Raw genomic sequence first — 20,665 nt, forward strand, 5'->3', positions numbered from 1 at the left:
TAATTTTATCAAAATTGGGCAAATAAAAATTCATATTTTACGCAATTTTAGGCCTTTTTTTACGCAATTACATTTGACAACGTAAATTCAAAGTCAGGAATAATAGAGATAAGTTAATTTGTAAAAATTAAATATTCAGAAAATAAAAGGCAGCCTTAAAAATTTTCTTAATAAAAACTTGTTACTCTCCATAAGTTGCAACGACTATTTGTTCATTTACTAAGTATATTTGCAATAACTTTTATTTAATGAAATCTTCCAATTTTTAACATGTACAAAACGGCCTGCTTAATTGCTTCAAGATCCATGTCAGATCTATATAGGAAATAAATGTCTATAAACGAGCTCAAGTTTTCCAAGGAATATATGTATATAACTCATAGTGCTCCAATAATCCATAATAAACTCTCATTGGCTAGAACGATAAGACCCATTATTTTACTTTATAAAAAATAAATTCATTATTTTCATTTCATGTTGCTATTTACCTTATATTGATGCATTTAATTTCTAATCACAAAAAAGAAAATTTAAATTTATATTATAATAAATTTAAGAAAACTCTGTTTTAAAAGAATTCGATTGTGGCGACACTTTGTGTGTTCAAATATTGAACTAAAATTGTAATCATCATCATTAACCCTTTGGTGATGGTAATGTAAAGAAAAAAATATAATTTTAAAAATCTTTTTAAAATCATTTAAATTATTGAATATTTACTTTCTTTTAGATAGTAATGCCGGGTGAGGAAAATAGATTTATTGAGAAATAGATATGCATATAGAAAACTAGCCAATAGGGAGATAATTTTATCGAGCCAACTCTAGTTTTAAAATATGCTTGATATCTATGACAATATGGCAATCAATCTATCCAATTTTATGTTAAGAAGCTAAATAGAAAAATGCACCTTTTCATATATTGATTAACTTTTTTTTACAAAATAGTCTTACTGCTATGAATTTAAATGATTTTTTTTATTCTTGTTTTAGCCAGTGACGTCTAAGAGGCAGGGTTGAAAGGGTGTTAAACCCTCCCTCTCCCCCCCCCCCCCAAAAAAAAGTATATAGTATATAGGCGTCCCCAAAATTTTTTGAAGTACAGAAAATTACCAACCCATTCCCTTACACACACCTTTGAAACAGCTCGTTTTACCCCCAACCTCCCCCCTTCCTCACCGAAAACAAAATAAAAAACTAAAGCTTGGACGTCCTTCCCTAAAACATATTTTAGTTTTCTACTTATTCCTGTGCACAGAAAATTCTAAGAATAAAATAAAATATAACAAATAATGTTGTCTATTACATTGACATCAAAATTTGTAAATTTCTAGTAGCAAAGCTACTCTATATAATCACAGAAATGTTAAAATGAAATCAAATTTGAATCCTTGCTGTCTTTCAAATTATTTTTTTTAAAATTGTATAAAGGAATTTGTTATTTTGTCTGGAGCTTAAAACAGAACTGACTGAGTTCTCCATTTAAGGGAAGCTTCACATAAATCTTAAGATGGTTTTAGGCTATTTCTTATTTAGATTTAAGTAAGTTATGTAATCTAGGAAAATTACTCCAAAATTTTTCGTAGTTAAGCTTCTTTTTAGCTTGTACTATTACAAATCCTTAATGTCCGTCTGTCCTTATGAAGCTTAAGATCTCTGTAACCGTTGAACCATCAGTGGCCTATCAGTAAATATACCTATTTGAGTAACGTCAATTTATTCCTTAGAGCGATGCAACCCCCCCCCCCTCCAAAAAAAATAACTGCGACGCTTTTCTGTGTCATAAATGTAATTTCGGTTTTATCTCGACCTATCTTTCTCAACTTTGAATATAAAAGTCCTCGTTATTTGGGTTCAAAATTTCATATTTTCGTGCTTTTTATTTAATTATAGGTTTGATCTGCTATTGTTTACCACGAATTTGAGAATAATGGCAATTGTATAATTTACATAAAAAAAAAACAAAGTAAATGAAACGTTGCTATCAATAACTAATGTATAGATAACATGATGTATGTCTCTCTACACCAAAGGATCTCGCTAAGCGCTGGGCCGATATGGTTCTCATTGACAGTAAAGATTCTTATTGGTCCAGGGAAGGTTTATGACTATCTTGGGGGAGGGAACCGCCACGCTCCCAAAATAAATCAAACCTATAAATAGTAATAGTATAGGATTCTGTCTTTTCTGTGTGTCTTTGTGTGTGTGTTTGTACATTAAGATCTCTGGAAATTTATTGTACCGTATCATAAACATCTTTCCGCTAATATTTGAATAAAAAATTATAAGGTTAACACCAGTTTTGTTAACCCGAGGGGCAAAAGGCCAGGGCTAACAGAACTGGTATTAGTTTCATCATTTTTAATATGCTTGGAAAATTGTCTGTAATACGATGCTATACATGAATTTTCAGTATGGCTGAGAACTGGTTTCAATCCAGCAGATATTAAACGGTTTCGAATCCATACTGCGAAGGAATAAATAATATAAAAATATAACCTGAAATAAACAGTAACACTTTCATATGTTTCAGCGGTAACTTGTTTCTTCTGCTGTAACGCTATAGCTACAGTTGGAGGTAACATCTGAAAAAATGGATATAAAATATACGTGAATATGGTGACAGGGAAAAATTGTCGTCAATTTAGGTCTCTAACATGGACCCCATTTATTGGTCATTTTGTTCATCTAGTAGAAGTGAATGAGATGGGTTAAAGGTGGTGGATGGGGGATATCATTGTTTTAGCTAGCTGCGAGTTTCACTCTAAGAGAGTACATGAAAATCTGGTTCAACATTCAAGTACTAATATATCGATTTCTGAGATGAATAAAGATTAACAATATTAGAATGGAGTTATGTAAAAATGTAAATGTAATATGCTTATTGTTACACTATTGCAAAATAACAACATTTGCACATTTCCGTAATTGGTAAGGTGTTGGGTTCGAGACTGGTCCCTACTGTGTTTTACCAGAGCCGTCCAAATTTGTATCACTGATGCTATGTCAGGCGTATGAAATAAATAGGACCAGTGGGTAGAATGCCTTGGCCAATAAATAGATGTGAATGATTACTATGCACAGTCTGGATTTCCAGATGAAGGTCGTGCAATCAAAGGGTGTGTTATTCTTCTTAATAGCCCAGGTGTTTGGTCAGCAAAAGAGATAATATTAGAGGTCCCCTTAATTACTCTTGGTCGTTAGACCTAACGTTACAGTGTCTTGGATAGCAGCCTTGCAAATACGACTGAAAACATTATTACTAGACAAACTATTCTATAACTCGAGGGGTCTGTAGGTTATTCCAGTATGTCTTCGAAATCGATTAATTTCTGCTGGATGCGAACCGGTTCTCAGGCATACTAATAAATCATGCTGTATAGCATCGTATTATAGACAATTTTCACGAATATTAGAATAAAAATCATAAGATTAATACAAGTCTTGTTAGCATGGGCCTTAGGCCTCTCGGGGTTACAAAACTTGTTTTAATTTTATAAAATCTCATTTTAATATCCGCGGAAAGCTGTATATGATACGATGCAATAAATCAATCATCTTGTACCTGGAACAGAAGTTTATCCGCCTTTTTCTTCTCCATTTTCAACTCGTGTGCTTTTTTAGCTAAAATATGAAATGTTTAGATAGTTTCAAGTCAACTTCAATTAAAATTATGTATATTAATAATCAGAAACAGAGATTCGACAAATTCGAGAAAAAAAATTTCCGTCCCATTCCCTAATATCTAATATACTTTTCACTTATTGCATTCAAAATTCGCTAGTTTACCCCAAGCTTAAACATAAAAAATATAAAATTTTCATTACCAATGTCAACTTTAATTAAATAAGTAGGAATGTGTTTTAAAATAAAAATAAATGGGATAGATGTAACAGAGAGGAAAAAAAAATTGCTTATACAGACCGACCGATGCTAGAGATATGTAAATTGAGGAGTAGCTTTGCTACTAACAATAGGCTTACCTAAATTCAATGAAAAAACTTGTATGGTAACCGTAGCATTCCGAACCAGTAGGATGATAATCGGAGATATTATTAGCACTGAAAAATATACAAAAACATTAAAGTAATTTTTTGTAAAATTTTTACTTCAGTCCATGAAATAATCTTACCTGGAAATTCATTTAAAAATGGTTAAAAGTACCTTTTATAATCCATACTTACCTTTTTAAATCCAAATTGTCGTTTAAAATCTTATACTTTTTAGGAATATTTATAATATCTTTTCAGTATTACTTCGAAAGTGATTGATATCCAATGCAATGGATTAAAAACAGTTCCCAGAGATTACTACTTTAAAGTAGTAAGTCTTTATGGGCATCTCATTCATATACATGCAACTCCAGTGGCCAACAATGGATATAGAATATGGGGATAGTGTGATGTTCTCACATTTAATATGCTACTTCCAGCTGGGTAATATGCTCCCATCCAGCCAATTTACCCCATCACCTCAATTCATACTGGTGGAACGAACTGACCAATTACTGATGACTATTGTAACAACCTAAATTGACGACAAAATTTCCCCTGGTAAAATATCCACATATTTTATATCCATTTCGTCAACACAAATGCACAAATAGTCTATCAAGCAGCCAACCATTCAAACAGGCAGCTATCAAGCACAAGCGAGCGGTCAACTCAATGATACATGTTACCTAACACCAAGACAGTTATGCCGAGGGCCTGCTGCTCGTTGGCCGAGCTAAGCTCGTTGCCCACAATGTCGCCAATCCGCAGCCGAAGATTTTTTAACACCTCCCTGTACTCGACACTTTTTACCCACTCGACAAGTTGTGGCTTTTTCACAGTAACTTTTTTCTTTTGTTGAAAAAAAAACCTTAAAATACCCCCATTTATTGTATTCTTTAGAGATATTTTTTCAGTATGGCTTTGAAACCGAATAATATCCGTTGGATTATAAAAGGTTCTCAGCCATACTGAACAAATATTTATAGCATCGTATTACAGACAATTTTTCATGAATAATAAAATGAAAATCATAATAACTAGTTTTATTTGCCTGGGCCTCTGCACCAGGGGAATAACAATATTTTTGATTTTTCATTTTAATCTTCGTGGAAAGCTGTCTATAATACAAAGCGATAAATTGCTATTAAAAAATTAAACCAGAACAAATACGCGTCCGAAGGAAGCATAGAGAAATGTAAGAAAAATGTGTTAAATCACCTAAAACGAGGACAGCTATCCCCAGCGCTTGCCTCTCATTGGCCGAGCTAAGTTCATTGCCAATAATGTCGCTGATGCGCAGTCGCAGGTTTTTTAGCACCTCTCTGAGAATGGTAACACAAAAGTTACCCATGATCCGTGTGGTTGTTTGCCCTGGATTATTTGGCTTAAAAATATGAAAAATATTTTCAAATTTTTAAGCTAATAATCTTTTTAGTTAGGCCATTAAAAAGTTTACTCCCTTTTATCTAATATTTTACTTAATTTTCAGGTATCTTAATGGATAAGACAATGGACGATATATTGATGTACACCCCCATTTGTAGCTGTGTTTAGTGCCCTAGTAAAACGGGGAAAGATGTCACTGCTTTTAGCCTACCTATTCTATTGACGCTATTGTAGAAGGGAAGGGGAAAAGAAACCCCTAGAAAAGAGATGGGATATAGGGTATTTCCTGATGTCAATAGAATAGGTAGGCCAAAAGCAGTGACATCTATCCCCCATTTTGCTAGGGCACTAAACACAGCTACCCCCATTTGCAAATTATAAAACACAAAAAAAATCTTTCTGTAGGTTAAGATCATTGCTGGAAATATTTGAACACTTATGGTTTGTATTTAAAGTACCAAAAGTATTTGAAGCAAATGAGAGATCCTGGTATAATACGTTAAGGACCAGTATAATTTACAGTCCAATGTCACCATCCTCATTTACTGCAATAATCTAATTACATTAAACCTTTCTTTCTTAAATCATACTTTTAAAAAAATCTTAGATACTTAAATGTAAAGCTAAGGACTTCATAAACAGCAAAAATATTTAAAATTATGAAATAGTTAAAAGTGGACTGGGTAAAATTGTCTCGATATTCCTGAGATCTTCCGTGTATCTGTAGGTTGCCTGGTAATACTGGTAAGCTTCCTCTGTATCTGGATTCCGGTTCTTCTGGCTTAGAACCTGTCCCCTGGATAGATAGATTGAAAGACAGGCAGACAGATAGATAGATAGATAGATACAAAGACAGACAGATCATGGTTATACTGATATGCCTCGTCCGTATCTGAATTCCGGTTCTTCTGGCTTAGAACCTGACCCCTAGATAGATAGAGAAAATAATCATGGTTATACTGGTATGCCTATTACGTATCTGGATTCCGGTTCATCTGGCTTATCACCTGACCTCTGGAAGGTTTAAAATGTATTGTGTTTTTTTGTCAATAAAGGTGGAAAAATTGTTGGTCCGAATGGGTTGTATCTTTATATAATGTATTGGAGTGGTTTTATGCTATTGTTATGTTCAAAAGGATCACATGAAAAGGACAATGGACGCTAAATTGAGAAAAGTGTGGGCTTTATTAATTTTTACATCCCAAAAAAATAATTTATCGTGAGTGGTGGGAGGTTAAGCAGCCAATTCTATAAGCTTTGGTAAAGAGATGCTGCACTTCAAAAATAAATTGTTGGTACCTGCTGCTTTGCCAGGTATAATACTCAGATCCTTCAGATTTAATCTTCTCAAAGTCAGCTCGCACTTGGGGCACAAAATTCTTAGACTGATTCAGATACTCAGAACTTAAAAATAATATGAATTTAATTGAAGCAGTAGATAGATATTTTTTTGTTTCAAAAGTTAAAATCATTTCCTTGGCTAGTTTATTCATAATCTTAATTTCCATATAATATTCAATTCGTCAGATATTAGATTATAGTTTGGCACGCAGAAATTAGACTACTGAAAGGTCAAAATTATAATGGAACCAAAAATATTACTCTTTTATTATAGATAGTGAATTTTCAAATTTCACAAACCCACTTTTATATTCGTAGAAAGCTGGGTATAATACGATGCTAGACATAGTTTTTTCGTATGGATGAGAACCGGTTCCTATCCACCGGATTCGAATGAATACGAGAAAAAAAATTATCGTTACCTCAATGTATCATGTTTAATGAACTGGATATAATTGTCTTCTGTTATGTTTCCTTGTCCGTAGTATCTGTAAAAAAGAAGATTAATAAGTTGGCCATAAAGGATAGACTTTATTTTTGTAAAGACAGAATTATAAGTTTATAAATTTAAAATTTGGTCGTATAATAGCTTTTTTCATTGATTCAACTAGAATTGATTTTTTTCAGAAATAAAAAAAATGAAATTACGTAATGAGTGACAAACAAGCTTGACAACATCCATTAGAAATGAAGCACATAGAAATCATAGAATGGATAAACTGACAAAGTGAGTTATAGAGCAGATGTTAAGTTTACATAACAAAGAAAAGAGAGAGTATATGCAAAAATAAGGACAAATCAATGTATAGAATAGGAGAACATATCTCTTTGGAATCTTTAGTGACTATTACAGCTCTCTATTTTTAATAGCAACTGAGAAAATAAATTTCCCCCCATAGCTTACGGACTGACGGACAGACAAAGTGAATTATACAGTAGCTTCACTTTACTATAAATGTTAAAATTAATGAAGCAATAAGTCAATAAATAAAAATATTTAATATTTTTTGGTTAATCTTAATAAATCCAGGTTTTTGGTAGATTTATTTATAACAAGGACGACAAGATCAAAGGAAAGTGATAAATAATAAACCAACCTGATACCATACACAACAGCGATACCAAGATTTTCTAAAATAAATATGTATTAATTTCAATCTACTGAAAGTCTTTGATACTCCCAAATATATTATTTAAATATAAACTACTTTCTGGATTAGAAAAACTTTGACGGCAATACAGTTTTTTTTAAAGATACCATATGCAATGTCTAGATGTTTGTGGCTTAGAAATTCTAAGGTATATCTGTAAGTCCGTCTGTGATTTGGGGTATTAAACCCCTTTCAGTCGGGCCCCTTGCCGCACCTTAATCAGTCGGGGGGGGGGGGGGGGGGTTTCAACGCCCCCCTTATTATCTCAGTTCCTATTTTTGCTAGAGGGCTAAAAAAAATTTTTCCCTGTGTTATGATAAATTTCCGACCTTAAATAAGTCAAGCTCAATTTTCGCTTCCTTCACCCTTTTATTTAACAACCTTTGTTTTTAGGTCCTTTTTTACTTAAAAATTTCAAACGGCTGTAATTTTTTTATTTTTGAAGCTAGAATAAAATTTTTTTTGCAGAAAATGTTTATCTTTATGTAAATTTTATATTTGAAATATCAAAATATAAATTTCAGCGGCCGCAGCTGTACTTGGCAGCTGCCAGCCGCCGCAGTCAGTGGTCGGCGGGAAAACGGCGGCGGATCTTTATGAAATTTTAATACGTTATGTAGACCTGTAAGAAAAGCTTAAGTTTAAAATTTGACGTCTCTAAGTCAAAAATTGCGGCCACAGGAGCCTTTTAAAGATTTCTGGAGAACTGGAGGATCAGGACCTGCAGGATCATACCTGGAACCTAAAATTGACTTGAACACCTGTATTTAATATGAGGATGTACTACTAGAGGATATTTTAGTATTTTGTTAAGATAAAATGCTTTGCTTAAGTCAAAAAAAAGTCAAGCAGTTTGGGCTCTATCTTTCACACACAGAAAATGAGATGGAACCGGATGGGGGGGCTTTCAACGCCCCCCCCCCCCCCCCGACCGTTAAGGGTTAAGGAAAATAATATTTTTGTTCAGTAAAATACAGAACAGATTTTGCTTTTGATATACATATACTTGTTTATAATTAAAATGCAAAGTAATGACACTCTAACTAATTTTGTTTGCAGAAAAGAAATGTTTGAAATCAGATAAGCAATATTTGTTATCATTAACAAGAATAAACAATTCCAAAGTTGCATCGTCAAAAGATAATTAAAAATAAATCCTCAAAAAGTGCTTGTTTGGCTTTTTTGAAAATTTTAATTTTGTAATAAGTAATATGCTTTGTGGTTTTTGAGATCTTTTTGTGCATATACTAAATAGAACAGGACACACCAACCCCTAAAAGAAAATCGGAGCGAACCCCCCCCCCCCCCTCTAATTTTTCTTCAAGTAACGCTTCCCTGTTTTTATTAGGTTTGGTTGTTGAAATAAATCAACGAATAGCTTTGCCTACTGTTAACAACAAAAACTGATTAGTGATTATATAATAAATGCATTGCTATGTACAGCTAATTTTTTTATCATTTCGTTCATTTAAAAAAATCATTTTATCTAAGGTACAATAAGATTTAATTTTTACTTGTTGATTCTCCCACCAACTTTATTGGACTTTATAAATAATGGATCTGATGGAGTTGGGGTTTATATATTTATCTGAAGCTAATTTTACAATATTCAAATATTCTGCAAAATTTACATTAAATTATCTATTCAACAAGGATGACAACATCCATAAAAGCAAAGCTCTTAATTAAGCGGTAGTACAAAAGGCTATTAACGTCAGAACTGAATAATCAGAATATAAATATATAAGAGTCAAAGCAAAATTGTAAGTAAATTTGTTAAAAAATTGCTTGATGCAGGATAATGTTTAAGGACATACTTACATTTTTAGAACTTGATTATAGTGTTGCTTTGCTTATAATATTGTACTGTGTTGTCCCAAGAATCAGTATACCAAAAATCAGATCAATCAGATAATTATATCACATAAAAATTTATTGTTAAAAAATAAAAAAAAAATAACATGTTTAAAATGAACGTACGGACATTCTGGTAATGATTATAGAGTTGCTACGCATTCTAAATCGTACCTAACTACTGCAGGAATTACCATGCAAAGTTTGAAATCGATAGGACAATTCTAACATGCCTAAATTAACAACAACAACAAAAAAAAACTATCTGTTCCGGATAGACGGACGGACCGACCCTGAATATAGAAAAGCTTCGCTTTAAAAAATAAGAGAATCATAGAGATAGACCTACCGTACAAGCTAGTTTTCGGTTGTTAATTGTGAAGTACAAATGGAACAATGATAATATTTTCATTATTCCTTTCACTTTAATTTTCTTCCCAGAAGCTTTGAAATCGATTGATAAAAATTTAACTCTAAGTACGTGCAGAAGGGATGGATTTTACTCAAACATTTCATGATTCAAGCTATTTGATAATTAATGATAAGAATTTGCTGCGCTACTTAGGGACATAATCAACCTTGTAAAATTTGTATTTATATGTAATTGATATAATAGGTGCATTATTTGCCAAATGTACTACTTTTCTGCACTACCTCTCCGATTTTGTTAATACTCTATATTTTGGTCCGTTGGGTCATTCAAGGATGCTGGATGGCCAAAAAAAAGTTTCAGAGTCCCTGGATGTCTAGATATCTAGCTATCTATGAAGGTAGGTAACAAAAATTTAAAAAACACCCATTTTTTCACAATTTTAAAAATTATTTTTTTCATCAATCTTACATCCAATCTATACATTTTATACACTAAAATGATCGTTTATTCATGTAAAAAGCGCACATAATGCTATTTTGGCCAAAACTCTAATTTTACAGGGTGTCCAACAAAAAGTGTATTTTGGATATCTAGCGTAATACCCAAAATACCTGTCCAAAAAAAATCATTTTTTTGGCTTAAATCCTGTGTTTTATCTGTGTGCATATGTGGTATATAATGGTTCAGACCACCAGGGACTATAAGGTTGTCAAATTTCACTTTGGGACACACTGTAAATGTGATTTTTGCGTCTGTAGAGCTAAAACTTGGTCCAAATTGGCTATTTTTTTCAAATTACTCTAATATGTGTCTTAGTATGTTTGGCCATAGTGTTTTCTGACCAGATCAATATTTTCATATTTTTTGGACACCCTGTATTTTCAAAAAAAGAGGGAAAAAAATTTTGTTTTTTTTTAATTTTTTTTCTATTTTTAAGTTACTTAAAACTGTCATATAGATACAGATTTTGACCAATAACAATAATATTTGCCTATTTTACAATTTTTTACACTTTTGGGACACCCTGTGCATGTTTTTGAAAAATGATGGTTTTTGCCCATTTTTGGGGGGAAGGAGTTGTTTTAGGGCCATAGACTATTTCTTCATTTTTGTAGAACTTTTTAAGACACTTCATTTGTTATTTATGCAAAAACCGCAAAAACCGAACCGTTTTGCGGTTATTTACCGCCAAAGGCAGAATTTTTTAAGTTTTTTGCCATTCCCGAGGTTCTAATAGGCATTTAGGGTAAGAAGACGTTGATTTATCAAGAAAACTGTGAAATACTTTTATTTAGGCATTTTAATTTACTAAATTTCATGTGAAGTAAATTTTTTTGTATATCCAACCAATTTTTGTCAAAAGGAATTTCAAATGCACATGATTTATGTTTCTTTTATCACTTATGTTACAGCAATTATTTATGTTATATTCACTTCATTTTCTTGTTTTAACAATTGAAATACATCTCGACGAAAAACAGTTAGCTGCACAAAAAAATTTACCTAATATGAAATTTAGTAAATTAAATTACCTAAATAAAAGTATTTAAGAGGGTTCTTGATAAATCAATGTTTTCTTACCACAAATGCCCATTACAACCTCCGGAACGGCAAAAACGTAAAAGAATTCCGCCTTTGGCGGTGAATAACGGCAAAACGGTTCGGTTTTTGCGGTTTTTGCATAAATAACAAATGAAGTTCTACAAAAATGAAGAAATAGTCTATGGCCCTAAAACGACTCCTTCCCCCCAAAAATGGGCAAAAACCATCAATTTTCAAAAACATGCACAGGGTGTCCCAAAAGTGTAAAAAATTGTAAAATAGGCAAATATTATTGTTATTGGTCAAAATCTGTATCTATATGACAGTTTTAAGTAACTTAAAAATAGAAAAAAAATAAAAAAAAACAAAAAAAATTTTTCTCTTTTTTTGAAAATACAGGGTGTCCAAAAAATATGAAAATATTGATCTAGTCAGAAAACACTATGGCCAAACATACTAAGACACATATTAGAGTAATTTGAAAAAAATAGCCAATTTGGACCAAGTTTTAGCTCTACAGACGCAAAAATCACATTTACAGGGTGTCCCAAAGTGAAATTTGACAACCTTATAGTCCTGGGTTATCTGAACCATTATATACCACATATGCACACAGATAAAACACAGGATTTAAGCCAAAAAAAATTATTTTTTTTCGAACAGGTATTTTGGGTATTACGCTAGATATCCAAAATACACTTTTTGTTGGACACCCTGTAAAATTAGAGTTTTAGCCAAAATAGCATTATGTGCGCTTTTTACATGAATAAACGATCATTTTGGTGTATAAAATGTATAGATTGGATGTAAGATTGATGAAAAAATTAATTTTTAAAATTGTAAAAAAAATGGGTGTTTTTTACATTTTTGTTACCTACCTTCATAGATAGCTAGATATCTAGACATCCAGGGACTCTGAAACTTTTTTTTGGCCATCCAGCATCCTTGAATGACCCAACGGACCAAAATATAGAGTATTAACAAAATCGGAGAGGTAGTGCAGAAAAGTGGTACATTTGGCAAATAATGCACCAATATTATTGTGGTGTTTTAGCAAACCAGCGTAGTAATCATGGTTAGGAATAACAGCTAACTACAGTGGAAAATTTTCTCTTAAGATTTTATTTGTCTACGAAACAAAGTAGAACGATGTCTTTCCGTATGTCCGTCTATCTGTTTGAAGGTCAAGAGCTTGGTAACCGCTGAACTGATTAAGCTCTACACTTCAAGAAATATATTAAGTTACTGTGTCCTGCGGTATTTTTATGATATTTTGTTAGGAGTGGAATACATCCACCCCCTCCGAAAAAAAATGCCTCTGCCTCCCATTTTTTTTGCAAAACAATCTGTAATATGCCAAGACACATTATTCAAGTATGATGTCAAATTTAAAATAAGGGAAAATTTGTATTTCAATTTTTAAAATTTGTCAACTTAAATAAAAAGATGTAATTAAATCACCAAGTGACTCATTCAGGCTTACAGATGGACGTACTAAAAAACTAAAGAGTATCTTTCTAATAAAAAGATAATCATCTAACAAAATATATTTGTCTTACTTGCTGTTTTCCCTATAAAGAAGCTTTATAGATTGTAGGAACTCCCATATTAACCATTATATGATTAATGGGTTTAAATATAAATAGGTGTGCGAGTAATGCAGCCAAAGTTAACTGAAATGCAAGAAAATTTAAATTTGATTAGACCCTTGATTGCACTACTTTTGTCTGTATTTGCTAACTATGCCTATTTATTAAAAGTATCTAGTCTACTATTTTCATAAAAAAAAGTCACGCATCTGACTTTTCCGAGATATAAGCAGGAAATTTTATTTCGTGCAGCAAGAATGATGATTAATTTATCTTGAATAGTCCTATCCTAAAAATCGTTTTTTTGTGGGGAGGGGAGGGGTTGTAACATAATATTATGTTTTTATTAATATACATTGTATTTAGCTATTGTAAAATTTGTAAATTTGTTGTTATGTATAATAACCGTATAAAGGATGGTCATAAGGCTTGAGGACAAATTGATGTAGGTCTGGTCTCCACTATGATTCACCATACAAGGACGTCCAAGATTTTTTTGAGGTGGGTAAATGAGGTTTTTTAAAGGTTTAAGGGAAGTAATATAACGTATTTTATAAACTTTGTAGTGGGGTATAAGGAATTTCAAAATTTAGAGGGGGGAAACCTACCCTTGCCCATCCCCCTTTGAACGTATATATGTCAATCTACAAGCTTTTAAAAGGCTTTGCTACGATATTTTTACACAAAAAAATATTAAAATGTAAATTGTGGCAATTGGTAGTAATTTTATCACTTTTATGTTTGAAAATGAATTTTTTTATACATCTTTTTATACATCTTGGGAAAAAAACTTTTTAAAAGTTTATAATCTTATGTATAAGGTTTCTTAATCAAAGCTTTTTTAATCTCATAATTCTTTTATACAGATTTTAGACTTTTTCATCCAGCCCCCTCTAGAGTCTTAGGGAGAAACCGGTTAAGTTTCAAGAATTTATTTATAAAATGAAACTAATTTGGATTTCTTGAATTTTAATGTATGCTTAATTATGTAAAGTTTACTTTTTCCAAAAAAAAGATCTTTCCTAAAGAGCAAAATAAAACCTCCCCAAAGAAATAATTTACAATTCAAATTACAGGCAGAAATCTTAAGCAGTAAGACAATGGACCATACATTTATTCACAGCCCCAATGATAATGAAGAAAATTACCCCTGTATAAAATATAATTGTGGCTTGAAAAGATTTAACCAATGACAATTTTACAAAAATATTCAAAGATTTTATGCCAATGAATAAGACAAGGTCTTTATAAAAGTTTGGTTCCAATTTGCTAAAATATTGAATTACCGTAACATAAGAACAACATAATGATTTCTATAAACTTATATCCCTATTATATTTATTCGGTTATAATCCATTACACATAGCTTCTAGCTAATTTATATATATCAATATCTATCTATGATTTTTAAGGAAATCTATTTATCTATTCTTTTTAAAACTATCTTTCTATGTAAATGTAACAGGATGTCTGTCTGTCTATCTGTACCTCTCACCAACCGCAAAACTAATATGGTTCTCCTTTACAATGTAGCTTTTCATAGGTCTTTGGAAGGTTTCTATCTATTTTAGGAGGGTACCGCCACCCTCAAAGATAAATTTCCAATAAAAAATGCTTCCCCCCATGAGACAAAAATATATATATTCATCCAACCACCATAAACCTATTATTCTATCTACATATATAACTTTATATTTTCATCTATCTATTCTTTCATCTATCTATTAGTCTATCTATCTATCTCACCTATAGCCCGAAGGAGATTCTTGTATCCAATTAGATATCTCCAGACAGCGCTACTATTTGTCAATTTAATGTCCTAAATATCAATTAATAATATATTAGTGTGCAATCATTTCACCAAAACAAAATCATCCAATGAGCAATCATTCCAACTTTATTAAGTTTGAAAGATTGAAGGGCAGAGGCAAGGGTGAAGCAGCTAATCTATAATTCAAAATGTTTGTCTGTCCGTCTGTATGCAAAAATACCAATTGAGGGGAACGTGAGTTTCTGGGCTGCTATTCAAGATGAACGGCTGAATTTTTAGTTGGTCTATCCACAAGTTATTTAAGCTGTAATCCTTGTTAAATAATGATTACCAGGAATAGGTATAACAAACAAGCGAAAAAATCTAAAATAACATTTGAGGGGCAAATGGAGAGGTCGTCAATTTTACGATGTGTTGCCCCCCAACGACAGCTGAAAAACGCGTATAGGTTTTGTGATTTTTTCCCGAATTAATTTCATTGTTGGTATAAGCTGAATGATTAATCACAACTGAAAATTAAAAATTTGTAGATTATGACCGTCGAATCTTTGCTGCCACTAAATACATGCTGGGTCATCCAGGTTAGATATCAATCAGCATTTTCTTAGTTTAACATTTTACAATTTTTATTGTTTTACAACTTTTATCTTCATAACGATGATTTTTTATCCTTATACTAAAGTAACAGGATGTCTGTGTGTTTGTCTGTGTGTTTGTACCGAAGGATCTCGCTAACCACTGAACCGATCGGGTTCTCCTTAACAGGGTAGCTTCTCATAAGTCCCGGGAAGGTTTGTAACTACTTTGGGGGAGGGTACCACCACCCTCCCAAGAGAAATGACAAAAAAATCGAAATTTTTTTAAAATTTAGGGGAGACTACAACGTCAAATAAAGAGGTATCGTACATAAAAAATTAACTTTAACAAACAAAAACATTTAAAGTGCCACTAGAGGCCTCTAGGGGCGTAGCCGCTAGTTAACGGATAAAACAATTACTTTCGGTATTAAAGGGTTAATATATACTTAAATGTAAAAAAAATCATGTTTTAAATAAATTTAGTTTGATTTATTGGCGCAAGGTATTGTTTCAAATAAAACTTTCATACAATTTTCTAAATATGATTCGTTGAAAACAAATTAGTTAAATGCTTATAAGGTTTTTTTTATTTTTTTTATAAATACTTGAAGTTTTAGAAATTCAGTAAAGATTTAGGGCATATAGTTAGAATGTGATAATTTATGTACAACTATGTTAATATGAATCTTTCGTATTATTTAAGATTGTCACAAAAGTTATCCTTAAATCATTTATAATATTTGATGGTAATGTGCCAATTTGATGTATTAAATAATTATTCGAAAGGACCTAATATTTGAGGTTCAAATTGTTATTTGCCTTTACACTTTCATTTCCTATTCTAAGGGGAAGAACGAAGATATTGTCCATTCCATCCCCGAGAGTAAATAACATTTTTAGGCATTTAAAATGTATCCATTATCCATTCAAAAATATTTGCCTGGAAAATTGAAACAAATGATAGTGATAAAAAATTTAAAAATTCTCTAAACAAGAACAATCATTTTTATAAAGAGTGCAGTAGTACAAATCATATTTTAATTTTTGTGCAGCTTTTCTACGCAAATTACTAAATAAAATTTATTTTCAGCAATTTTTCTTATTATTTACCTTATATCTAAATTATGATAAAAAGTTACAAGGTTGTTTGTTAGATGCTGAAGATCTCGAAAATGGCTGATTGTAAATTTCAGCAAAGCTTTTTAAATGTCTTTGGGCGCTATAAGGCTATAAGGCTGTTCACCCTCCCCCAAAGGCTATTCCCATTATATAAAGTAGTTTGAAGCTAAAGATATCAGAATCTGCTGGTCCGAATTGATTGTACTTTTCAGAGAAACTTCTTTGCGTAGCGATGAACAGACAGACTAAACCTAGTTATAGAGAAGATACATTTCTAAAAATGTTGAAATAATTTGTAAAGAATATGCCATTGTCAACTTAATGATATAATCTTATCTAGCAGGCTGCCCTGGACATTTCAGAGTTCGGACCTTAAAATTTGCTCTATATATTCTTTTAAAATAATTTGATTATGGCATATTTTAGCATTTCAACCATTTTATTGCAAATCTCATATCAAATATTCTAAATAATGGCAATTGTAGATTTTTATAGTACGTACAAAACGTACAGATATCCTTTTGTATAAAGTAGTGAGCTTTTTCTGTCTGTAGCGAAGGATCTCGCTAACCGATTTATAATATAATGAACTTTTATATTTTTAAGGTCCGAACCCAAATAATAAATCAACATTTCAATAATATGCAAGAAATGGCGAAGGACACTAAAACATAATTTTTCAATTTTTGGAGCGCAGCTGTAATCTATGTATTATGATGTCTATACGTCTGTTTGTTCTTCCGTGGCTTTATAATATCATTATTGAGGTTTATCGCCTACTATTATTCTGTGTCTTACCCTAAATCTAATATTGTTTTATTATTAAAAGTAAATTTTTACAAACAGCTACGCCCCTAGAGGTAATAAAGGGAAATTCAAACTTCAACTTTAGTTTGTATTATGTAAAAAAAATTGGCGGAGGGGTTCCACATCCTTAGATACAGACACAGAAAGACAGATAGACAAACATCCTCTTACTTTTTTATTAGAATAACATATCCTGGAAGATATGGGTTACTAATATTGCAAATACTTTTAATCTAATGTCTAAGTATATGACAATTATTCTTTGTTTACCCAACATTTTAATTTACTTATTGAAATGTTTTTATGTTTTTTTTGACCAACTTTAAATTACATTTGTTTGTCGACACATAAGATTAATGTTCTTAAAATAACGTGAATATAAAATAAGGTCAATTCCTAATGATCATCTGAAGCGAAACTTCTCTATTGTTGTATTCTACCATTTTCTGTTCGTCCATAAACAATATTCGGGCTTCTCAGGAGGGAAGTTTAATATTAGGAAAAACTAATTGTCCTCCAACTTTCCAAGAAAATATACTGACATTTAAAAACGATATATCTATACATTTTTGGTCTGTCTGAAGTTTAAGATTTCGGTTACCACTGAACCGACAGGTAATATGTATACTGGTCCTATGGTGGTTTAAGCTATTTTCTTGGGGTTGGACAATCCCCCACTCCCTTCCAAACAAAAACAGTATTAGTGTCTCGCCTTTTAGACAGTCAGAATTAAAAAGCTGCATGTTTAGTGAATATTGTCATCCTTGTTTACAGAGATACATTGGTATTTTATCAAGGACAAATATTTTTAGAAATAAAATAATTAATGATTCATTTCAACCTATTTCTTAAAAAAAAACAATAAACTTTCTGACTTTAACAAGTCAAAATAATGTCATGCAACAAAGCCCAAGCTTTTTATGGGGGAAGGGGGTGCGAAAATTTGCATAGGGGCCATGGCCAATTATCTAGATTTTCAAGTTTTTACAATTTTTGCTAATGGTTTTTTTTAACATTTAGCTTTTAAAAATGGTATGACCTAAATTTTTAGGAGGAAAACATTTATCTTTATATTTGATAGATATGCTAATGGTACACTCAATAATAATAAAATTTTGACATACAATAAGCAATTATTTCTATGAAAAAGAATCATTAAAACACAATAAAGTAATAATAAGTAGCCATAAATAGAAGCAATAGGGTAGAATCCCTTTTTTTTTCAAAATTTTAGATTAAATAAATAATCCATAATCTATATTTAACTATTTCTAATTGTTTGTTATGTTTTGAATTATTTTTTCTATACAAATTTATTTAATTAAATGAAAATATTTCAGTTCCAAAAATAGCCTATACTCCAAAAAAAAAGAGAAGGAAGGGGTTCATTACAGATGCTCCTATGGCGAAAAAAGGTTTATGTCAGCAATTTCAATTGTGCAAAATTCAGATTTTTATCATGTGAATTTAATAATTAACAATCATTTAGATTCAATCAATCAATAATCTGTTGCAAAGGGTTTTGTAAAAGATTCGGCTGATAAAATGTATGATAAATAAGTGCCTACTTTTAATTTCAACTTTTCAAAACTCCAAAGTGACCCTCTATATTAATTTTAATTGTAAAATAATATAAAAAATATGGAGGGGGGATTTTCCTCCAAGGTTAAGAACCTCTGAACAATAGAATATTGTAGGTAAGGAAAGTCGGCAAATAGTTCTGTTTCTGGGAGAAAAAATGGCTATGAAGGCTAAGGTAGATGCATCCAGCATGGAAGTGCCTTTAAATTGGAAGGACTGATCGAGAGAGGGGCGATTACTCTTAGGAGTGTGGTAAAATCCCCTAAAATAGTTATATACCTTCCCAACAACTATAAGGAGGTTCACTGTTAAGGAGAACCATATCCGTTCAGCGGTTGGAGAGCTCCTTCAGTACACACTGACGGACAAGAAGACAGACACACATCCTGTTACTTTTAGATATGTATAAACCTAAAACTGATCAATATAATAATAATTTTTGTCCATTAAAATTATTTACTTAAAATCTCCAAAATTGCTGAAACAATTAAACTATCCTTTTACTGTAAGTGCAATTTTGATACTGACAAAATACCTGGACCCAGTTGTTGATAGGCAATAAAATGAAATCAATTATTAACATCTAATTGTATATTAACCTATGTTCAAACAATTGGTCAAATTTTCCTATGAATTTAAATGTACAATAAATTCATGGCTAATTTAGGTCATCTGATTCATAAATTAATGGAATTTGTCAATCAAAATTGAAAAATTACAGCTGCATTGTTGATAACATTGTTGCGTGGCAACTCTACAAGTATTCTCAACTCGTAAATGTAAATAGAATTTTTAAGGTGTTATAAAAGCTTTAAATACTTTAATAATTTTATTGTGCATTAATACTATAATAAAACTATAGCCACAATATGACACTATTCTAATAATGCGATTACTAGTGGTACAACAATATTGATGCGAAAATTGGACATGGATTTAAAACCTTGAGTTTAAGTATATTTGTACTATTTCCATATCCAATGATGCTATACTATGTTTGAACAATAACAATAATTATTCTTGTTAATATTTTGACATCATCAACTAATGCAACCTCCTTGACACATTTAATAAACAAGGACAGTTATATTCGAAATAACCTTATGCAAGCTAATAAAAAGTTTTGTTTTAGTAGCAAAGCTACTTTATAATTCACTTTGTATGTCCGTCAGTCAGTTAGTCAGTATGTAACACTATGGGGGATATGCTATTTTCTGCTATTCAAGATAGACATCTGAAATTTTCAGTAAAAATCATTCTATGATTTTCTTATGCTTCGCTTCTTTTGAATGTTATCATCCTTATAAATTGTTAAATATTATAAATAAAATAAATGAACATCTTTATATCTTCAAAGAGGGAGGAGATATTGAGTTTTCTGATATTGAATTTAATTGGTTTATTAAGTTGAGTGTACAAATGTTTCAACCACTTATTGAAATCTACAGAAGGAGTAGTTTTGTTTATTTTCATTGGAGATGTACATCAATTTAGCGGCCATTTATATATCTCTTTATATTCCTGGTATTCTTGTAGTTCTTACAGTCAAGATAAAATATAGAGCTAACTGTGCAACTAA

The 20,665-nt window shown here is 31.3% G+C and overlaps 1 protein-coding gene across 5 annotated transcripts in view; it reads right to left on the bottom strand.

Annotated features, from left to right (window-relative positions):
• The window catches only part of LOC145314044 (uncharacterized), a 117,028-nt gene that overhangs the window by 67,189 nt on the left and 29,174 nt on the right, over nucleotides 1-20,665 (bottom strand). For all 5 annotated transcript variants that reach the window (XM_080153780.1, XM_080153777.1, XM_080153779.1 and 2 more), the window contains 9 exons: nucleotides 14,977-15,049; nucleotides 7,819-7,852; nucleotides 7,144-7,209; nucleotides 6,680-6,784; nucleotides 6,084-6,176; nucleotides 5,213-5,316; nucleotides 3,983-4,060; nucleotides 3,565-3,623; nucleotides 2,499-2,584 (listed from right to left, as the gene is read on the bottom strand). In XM_080153780.1, coding sequence (XP_080009906.1) covers nucleotides 2,499-2,584; nucleotides 3,565-3,623; nucleotides 3,983-4,060; nucleotides 5,213-5,316; nucleotides 6,084-6,176; nucleotides 6,680-6,784; nucleotides 7,144-7,209; nucleotides 7,819-7,852; nucleotides 14,977-15,049 — 698 coding nt within the window. The remainder of the gene's footprint in view (nucleotides 1-2,498; nucleotides 2,585-3,564; nucleotides 3,624-3,982; nucleotides 4,061-5,212; nucleotides 5,317-6,083; nucleotides 6,177-6,679; nucleotides 6,785-7,143; nucleotides 7,210-7,818; nucleotides 7,853-14,976; nucleotides 15,050-20,665) is intronic.

The sequence above is a fragment of the Acartia tonsa genome, chromosome 3, assembly GCF_053477335.1.
Source record: "Acartia tonsa isolate MP-2025a chromosome 3, ASM5347733v1, whole genome shotgun sequence".
Classification (NCBI taxonomy): Eukaryota; Metazoa; Arthropoda; class Copepoda; order Calanoida; family Acartiidae; genus Acartia; species Acartia tonsa.